Genomic DNA, 9090 nt, shown 5'->3' with positions numbered 1-9090 from the left:
GCTAGGTTGGATTCTCTTGAGGAAACAGACCTATCCAGAGTTCCAGGAAAACAGCTGCTGTACCTTAAGTGATGTTAAAGGCTCACATAAAAGCTTTCACAAAGGAAGCCATGTAATCATTTTAGAAAGGAGTTTAGTCAGGATGCCTGCGAGCTGGTCTCCGCTCTTTGGTTCTTCATTTATAAGAGGAGCTGATTTGTAAATAATAAGAAGGGATTATTGGCACCCTACCTATACCCATATACGATCCTGAAGAAGATAATGGGGGTTTGAAAATTTCCCAGTCTCCTACCCACCAGGTTCCTTCCTTGACTTATCTTGAAAGCCTGCTGATAGCATCAGAAAGTTGAGAAACACTGTCGTTAGAATATACTAAGCCTAAAACCACCTAGAACCTACTTGGGTCCACAGTGTGACTCATTTTAGTAGATACTGAGTTAAAATAGGCAAGTCACTGTGCTAAAGGCAGTGGGAACACAAAGGTGAGAAACATACGTAAACATACATGCGTAAACATACATGCGTAAGACCAGCCTCCCCTATGACAACAGTCCCAGCAGGTGGATATCATTATCCAAACTTTACAGATAGGTGTTCCAAGCCAGGTGGGGAGGGGACCCTGGGGATGTTTTATTTACACAGTATAAGCATTTACAAAAGCAAAGAGAGAACCATTACTCTTTATTACTTTTATTTGAATACGTGATTGTCTTCCCCTAATTTACCCCTTGGGTTGTAACTCATAATGGTCAAGGATCCCATCTCGTCTAAACTTCTGTTAAATCCCTAGCATTAGTCAGCCTTTGATAAATTTGAATGAATGACTAAAAAGTAAGGGCCTTTAAACAAGATTGGGCTTAACGCTTCCTCTTTTTCTGCATCAAAGATACGTTTTATCTGACATAGAATTAAACCTTCATATACAATTGTCTGTAAGGCCTATTACATTAGCTAAACAGTAAAATGGTTAAGAATAACTAGATATTTGTTCATTTTAGAGCCGGGATTGGCAGTTTTCTCCTCTGGTAGGATGCTAAACCAATCAGTCATCGCCCAAGGGTAAATTAGGGGAAGACAATCATGTATTCATGATACTTTTCCAGAAGAATCACATTTGCAAGGATGTCAGTAGAAAGAGCAGTGCTGTCCTGCCCAGAGAAACTCTTCACCCAGCCATTTCTGTGGAGGTTGTCAGAGTCTCATGATAGGCTAGAGAAGGAGATAAGCTTTTAAGTACAATTGCAAACAGTGAAAAATCTCAAAAAAAATAATGTGATTTAACTTATTTTCATTATTTTATTAGACACTGAGTAATTTAAGTGCCATTCTGACATGAGAGAGTAATCTCATCTCACTAAAATACAAAGGTAATGAGAGGCTCTTTTTCAACAAGAGCTCATTATGTTTGAACGGCACTTAAATTGCCCAGTTGACAATTTGCTAAAAGAAGTGTGCTTCTCACAGTGTTGCTCCAGCAGATGTGGTCTTGGGGAAGGACCAAGGAAACGGGAGTGAAGACTCCTGACCTTTAGGGTCACGTTAATCACTTAGCTTTGGCTAAGCATCAGTGGCTTTCTTGTACGTTATATCAGTCGGTATTTTTGGAAACAGGTTTTGAAATTTTTAGATGAACACAGTGGCATGGTCTATGAATTTACTCAATATGCGCAATGCCAAATATGCATCTCCTTAGATCACATAGATCTGAAGGGCAAAGGCCAAATTTATTTTCTGCAGTACCAAGGAAGAGATTGAATATGCAATTAATGGGATTTTGATGTTTAGGGACACACTTTGAATCTTTTCTTTTCCTCTTTTTTTTTTTTTTATTTATTTTTGAAGGAGAAAGAGAGTGTGTGTGTGGGGGGGGGGGGGGGGGAGGCAGAGAGAGAGGGAGACACAGAATCTGAAGCAGGCTCCAGGCTCTGAGCTGTCAGCACAGAGCCCGACGTGGGGCTTGAACTCACAAACCGCGAGATCATGACCTGAGCTAGTCAGAGGCTTAACCAACTGAGCCACCCAGGCATCCCTTGAATCTTTTCATAGTTCCAAGGATAGATCCATTTATCATGAAGCTTAATTGAATAAACTGGGTTTAAGTATTGGATTTCATAGTTGTCAGAAATTTTTTCTCAATTTAGAAACTTCTAGATCTTAAAGGATATGGCTTTAGGGGCGCCTGGGTGGCTCAGTCCGTTGAGTGTCCGACTTCAGCTCAGGTCATGATCTCGTGGTCCGTGAGTTCAAGTCCTGCGTCGGGCTCTGTGCTGACAGCTCAGAGCCTGGAGCCTGTTTCAAATTGTGTCTCCCTCTCTCTCTGACCCTCCCCTGTTCATGCTCTGTCTCAAAAATAAACGTTAAAAAGAAAAAAAAAGTATATGGCTTTAGAGGGAAAATGGTTTCATTTTCAACCTTAAAAGAAACACCTAAAAATTATTGAAATGCCACAGTAATGACTTAGCAATCTTGATGAGTGACAGACGCAAGCCTCTTTTGCCCTAATGTAAAATCTCAGCAGGAAGTGTCCGTGGTGAACTCCTGCTGACATATTTAAAGGTAGTGAAAGGCTTTCAGAGAATTAATCCTTGCATAATGTGCTTTATGCAGAAAATAACCACTTTTCTTTGTAGAGGTGGAGCTTTTTAATTTTAAAGATAATACCTCCTTGGAAATTTAATAAAATTCTAGTGCTTTTCATTAAACATGATTTGAAGTTGACATGGGGGTAGATTTATAGTATAAACCACCCGTTCGTAAAATGAGCAACTGGAGAAAATATTCCATGCCTTGATTTATGATAGTAAATCACTGTCATAAGAAAGTGAATTTACACTATTTCCTAAATTTTCTTTGAAACTGTAGTTGAATTAGATATGACAGCATAATACATATGGCTCTAAATAATTACAGGAGTACTGAATTTTATCAGTATGCAAAATCTGATTTCGATTTTCTAGTCCCCCACCCCCAATTGTATTTTTACCTGTGTGCAGACAAGTTCCATCACTAGGTTTAATAGAAGTTGTACTCTTTTGAAACTCCTGCCTCAAAATTCTATGAGTCAGGTGAGAATGTTTTGGGGACAATGTACTGAACCAACCTAGTAAGTCTAACTTGTAACGTTCATCAGCTAAAGAGTAACACAAATGAACCATTGGAAGTCTTGTAATTGAACCTGTGTTGTTAGCATGGCAGATTTTAAAAAAGAGGGTCATAAAAAAACCATGCTTAAAGGGGTAAATTTGCATGAATGGCCCTTTCAGACTAATCCATTATAAGCGTTGTGTTGGATTTCCTTCTCCACCCAGACCCTCGGGGCTGGTCATCAACTTAATGCTGAAGAAACGTAAGTGAAATATGGTCAAGAGTCGATTTTCAAAAGTACGACTAGAAACTCCTTTTCAACATTTCACATCGTTTATTAATGCAGTATACATTAGATCCAAAATCTGCAGTTTCTAAGCATACCATGTTTAGACCTTTCAGATTCTTCTGCATTTTTAGGTTTATGTCTACAGAGGTACCCTTAAGTGGATGAACAAACACATTCTATAATTATTGAAAATATAGTACAGAGTGAAATGATTTAAATATAATTTAGGCACATATTGATTATGAAAATAGATATCTCTCAATACAATACTTCTCTGTCTTGGTAAAAATAATAAAGCAAAGAAAATAATTCATTTCTGAAATTGCTTTCCCTCACCTGTAAAGGTGCGAGCTCTCACTACGCATATGCACCCTTTACCGTTAAGGAAAGCTTTGCATATGTATATATAGAAGAATAAGCTACGTAAATATTGAACACGCGTCATTCTCCCAAAGGAGACAAAGTCGTTTTTACTGATTCATTGCTTCAAACTGATGAGTCTGTAGAATTCAGAACCTATTTGGACACAGCTTATATCCCTGCTCTTGGGGTAGACATAAGGACAACGGGTTATTGGTAAGGAAGTACAGGCCCTGTCTCTGCTATTGCAGAGAGAAGGACTCAAGAAAAGCAGGCTAGAATTTGAACTAAATCAGAAAGAAAAGAACCACAGGTGCTGACTGATTGGTATTACATCTCGGACCAGTCCAACGCCTTTATTTTTGTTGAAGTTTTTTGGTGGCTATCATCAAATTGCCAATTTAAAATCGCTTCCCTTCCCCTTGTGGGGTTTTAACGGCATTATGTTGATTTCCAAAAGATGACAGTGGACTGTGATTTAATGCCTATTTCTAAGCTGGCCCTGTTGAAACTATTTGGCATTTGAATTAAATTACTATTGATAATGCACCTTGGTTTTTTGGTTCTGACATATACTTCCTATGCTTCTTTTGACTGTACAGGAGAAAACAAGGCTAGTAGTGTAAATTGATAAAATCGCCTGGTTTGGCGTTGAGTGGAACTTGCTTAGAATGAAATTCTAAGGATGCTCATTTAAAAGTTGTAGCAATAGGTAAATTCTTTGTCCATCTGGAGAGTTCCACCTTAACTTGAGCTGACATTGAGGTCTTTTCTTGCACTCAGTCTCAATCAGTAAGAACCGAGGATTTAATTTAGCTACTGTTTCGTTCTAAAAAATAAACGTTACAAGAACCTGAAAAGAGAGCCTTGGGGAATCTGATCTCACCATATTCATATGGCATGACAGGTATGTAGAGTAGGGGAGGCATCACTAAAGCTATTAATAAACCTGAACCTTTTCGAAATTTTCGTAAAGTTTAACAATTTAAATATCCATACTGTATCTAGAGATTCAATAAATATAATTGCATATGTTGTGCTTTTCATAAATTAAAATCCTCGAATACATTTCAAACCAAGATGGTATTTCCACATCATGCCTATTTAAAAGCAAATATAATAGATCCTATTTCTGGTCATAAAACCAGCCAAATCTCCCTAACTCCGCTCAAAAGGCAGTAAGCTACTCTAGCTTCTCTACATCTATTAAATGAGTGCTTCTCTGTTAAAATCAGAATGTGGAAAAAGGTCACTTTTTTCCTTTATGCACCGTTGAGAACAAGCATAATCCTCTAAATGGGTTTTTGTTTGTTTGTTTTTTATTCCCTTACAGCGCTACTTCTTCTAGACAACTGAATGGGTGGAGAAAAAAAAAAAAGTGAGAAGGACAACATTTTTCATCTTGGGCATCTTCCTCCGGCCCTGAAATTCTCATCTGACACTCTGTGACATATGTAGTGGGGTCAGCATCTCTTCAAATATAGCTCCCTTCACGTTGGAACCTCTCAGGTTGGCTTCTTGAAGATCGCACCCAGACAGGTCACAATTCTGCAAGACAAAAACAATATTCATGAAACTAAGATTCCTGGGGCACGTGAGGAAAATGTTCCAACGTCATGAAACCCTGTTATTTCTGGAAGACTGCCGTGTTAGAAAAAAGTCAGATTTTCTTCTATATCTGGAGTTGTTTTCTCTAGGTGAGTGGTCAGGCTGACAGTCACAAATACTGACAAACAGAGGTTAAAGAGGAAGTGTGTCTCTTCTGTTCCCATATTTTAGAATCGGTCATTTAAAACCCAGAATGGACTCCAACGTAATAAATATTATCTATGCAAATTTACCACAATCCGAGGACAACAAAAGGCAGGGCAGGTAAGCACTATTAAAAAAAACCCCAAAAACCTGAGGGGCACCTGGGTGGCTCAGTCAGTTAAGCGTCCGACTTCAGCTTGGGTCATGATCTCACGGTTCGTGGGTTTGAACCCCGTGTTGGGCTCCGTGCTGACAGCTCAGTGCCTGGAACCTGCTTCAGATTCTGTGTCTCTCGCTCTCTCTGCCCCTCCCCTGCTCCTGCTCTGTCTCTCTCTGTCTCTCAAAAATAAATAGATGTTTAAAAAATTTAAAAAGAAAACAACTGAGAGAAAGAGATCTTACTTACTAATTACATTATAATAGATTTTTCCATTCCCCAACTCGAACATTTTTATAGCAGGGAACTGCTTTTTTTTTTTTTTTTAAACCCCAAATTATGTGCACAATTCAATGAGTTTTAACAAATGTATATATAACAGTGTAACTACCACCACAATTGGAAGCTGCTTTGAAATTTCTCTTGAGATCACAGAGTGGCAGATGAGACAGATCGTGGGTAAGTCCTTGGGGATGGTGGGTGACTGCACATAACCTTTTAGGACAGAATGTCACCAGCTGCCCTTCAAACAGTCAACCTGACTAGTCTGCATTCAGTTGCCATCAGGAAGACTTCTGGTGTTTACCTACACGGTAACTAAAACCAAGGGGAAAAAAAAATCATCATTTTTGGTGACAGTACCAAAGAATAAAAAATTAAGGAACTGTGCTTATAATAGGCTTCTATTTTTGGCCTTGGGCAGGTTCTTTTTGCCTTTAAGTTTAATGGGGCCTGCCACTCTACCGCTAAGATCTGTCAAGAGAACAAAGCAGAAACATTAAAAGGGAAAAATCAATGACAAGCCAAATTTTGACCCACTCTTCTCTCCAATCCGATCTATGCCAGGTTTTCCCGGATAAGGCTGTGCTGTTCAATATGATGGCAACAGCCACATGTGGCTACTTATATTTAAATGAATTAAAATTAAGTAAAATTTAAAAATCCGTTTCTTAGTTACACTGGCCATATTTCAAGTGCTCAACAGCCATAGCGCCTGGTGGCTACTGTCCCGAACAGATTTAGAACGCGTCCAGCATTGCAAAAAGTGCTATGGGGACAGCACCAAGAGACCTATCAACAGCCTTTGAGCCTGCCAGCTACATTTGCGAATCAAGACAACGTATATAATTCTGATGAAAAAGACGCGCAAAGTTAAAAGCTCAAATCGTGATTCAAAAAGAACACGATTCCAATTTAGAATAGGCTCTCTCTTAACCTGATTTCAAACCTGGATATCTTTGACATTTCTCGAACAGTTAAAAAGATAATCTGGCCCCATTTAATTCTGTCTGGACTTAAAACCGAAGAAAAACACAATAAATTCGATTAGTAAAGCAGTCATCAAACACATCTACTTGAAGGAGACCCAAGGAACAGAGGACAAATGAAATCGGCTTCGGCCGACTGTCAGATGAATCTTTCAATCTGAAACTGGGACCCATGGCCCGTGTGACTGAATCCTGCTCTGGGAGGCACGTCTGCTGAAACAAGCAATCGACAGGAGAACACCGCTCCGGCTGTGCGGGCGTGCTCCCTGGCAGTTTTTACCAGCCAATGACTTTGCTGGTGACCTTGATACATTTTGCAGGACAGGCTCAGTAACTGTAGATTACCAAACGCTCTTCAAACATTGGTGACTCACCTCTAAATCCGTTCCTGCCAGAGTTGCGCCTCGGAGGTTACAGTTCTTCAACTTCGCGTTTTTTAAGGTAGCAACTCTCAGGTTAATTCCTGTCATTTGACTTCCTTCCATATCCACACCTTTCAGATTAGCACCTACAGTGAATATATTTTGATAGCAGTTGAACTTCAAAATATTTATAGTCCTCTCCCTTCAAAAAACCGCAGGTTTAGTTTACTTAATGGAGGTGAATGACAGGCTCTTTAACTTTTGGAAAGGACTCCGTGAACCATAAATCTCAGTCTCTCAACCAACTTACACATATAAAGCGTTCATTGTTAACAATCTGTTTGCTTGTTCTATGAATTAAGAATGTTTTAGTCTATATTTTTGAGGGAAGAATTCAATTCGGTCTTAAGATAATTAGCACTTTTATAATATGCTTCCGTAAGTTTATGATAAGGAAGGTAAGTCCCCTGTACTCTAAACATACAAATAAATGAAGTGACCAGTTCACTGACACAACAGAGCAATAAGAAATTCATAAATAAAACATTAATCTAAAAATGACAGAAACTGCCTAGCTTTGTGCAAATTCATTTTAGTCACTGTGAGCGTATACTGTTTAATTTCCAAGTTCGAGATGTTGACATTTAATTCTCCAACTGAAGCCTTATTCAATAGTAGAGGCTGGATTTCCCCTAACTTCTTGCCTAGCACATGACTGAGACCAAATACGATGGCAGAAGAAATCTACCCCCCAGTAGCGGTCACGATTTTTCCGTAACAATTATTTTGTTGGGCTTTTTACTTTGTGATATGTTCTCACCTTAGAAAATGTAATTATAGATAGAATCTCACCTTCTAAATTGGCTTTAAGACCAGAAGGATCTTCAAAATTACACAGTTTCAGGGATGCCCCTTCTGCATTAGAACAGAGCATCTTGACTCCCTGGAGATTTGCACACTGGCAAGAAAAAGAGAAAAGTCCACGTTTTAACATTCAGAATTTTGTTTGGAAAAGAAAAAAATGGGCTCAAACAATAAAAGAAAAAAATAGAGAAGGGGAGGAAGCTCAATTCCATACACTCACAATCAATTATTTTCTGTTTATAATGAAGACTTTTCTAACTGGAATCAACCAAGAGCTGAGAACCACTCTGAAGACACAGTTCTTTTGAAAGAACCATTTTCAAAGAAACAACAACCTAATTAACAACAGCATGTCCATTTTACACAGATAATAGTTTAGATAAAAAAAAAATTGGGGGGTTAGGGGCACCTGGGTGGCTCAGCTGGTTGAGTGACTGACTTCGGCTCAGCTCATGATCTCCTGGTCTGGCCCATGGGTTTGAACTCCACCGTTGGGCTCTGTATTGACAGCTCAGAGCCTGGAGATGGCTTCACATTCTGTCTCCCTCTCTCTCTGTCCCTCCCCCGTTTACGCTCTGTCTCTCTCTTTCAAAAATAAATAAACATTAAAAAAATTTATTTAAAAAGTTGGGGGGCTAGAACTGTAACATCCCTATTTCTATGTTTATAAACAGTCCTGGGTAGGACACTATGAGAGCTAAGATGTATGAGTAAGGAACACATAATCTTATCAGGAGTAGGGATTTCTCTTCTTTCTTACTGCAGGAATCAATAAAATTCTTGATGTTCAATCATGCTATTACTACCTTCATTTCATACGTCAGAATACTAAGGCCAGCAGTTAAAGGTATCATCTAGCTACAAAACCCTACAAATTGTTTGTCAGATCTTCATGTACCAATCACTGCTACACAGCATTGTCAACCTTGAACGCCCAAATTATAGCACAAAATA

At 38.9% G+C, this 9090-nt stretch overlaps 1 protein-coding gene across 1 annotated transcript in view; it reads right to left on the bottom strand.

The window, feature by feature from the left end:
• Window positions 1–3398: 3398 nt before the first annotated feature.
• The window catches only part of KCTD9 (potassium channel tetramerization domain containing 9), a 37235-nt gene continuing 31543 nt past the window's right edge, over window positions 3399–9090 (bottom strand). The window contains exons 10-12 of the mRNA XM_030312348.2: window positions 8125–8230; window positions 7285–7418; window positions 3399–5281 (exon numbers count right to left, since the gene is read on the bottom strand). Coding sequence (XP_030168208.1) covers window positions 5165–5281; window positions 7285–7418; window positions 8125–8230 — 357 coding nt within the window. The 3' untranslated portion in view covers window positions 3399–5164. The remainder of the gene's footprint in view (window positions 5282–7284; window positions 7419–8124; window positions 8231–9090) is intronic.

The sequence above is a fragment of the Lynx canadensis genome, chromosome B1 (genome assembly GCF_007474595.2).
Source record: "Lynx canadensis isolate LIC74 chromosome B1, mLynCan4.pri.v2, whole genome shotgun sequence".
Classification (NCBI taxonomy): domain Eukaryota; kingdom Metazoa; phylum Chordata; class Mammalia; order Carnivora; family Felidae; genus Lynx; species Lynx canadensis.
The sequence above is the reverse complement of the archived record's forward strand: the minus strand, read 5'-3'. Positions and strand labels throughout refer to the sequence as shown.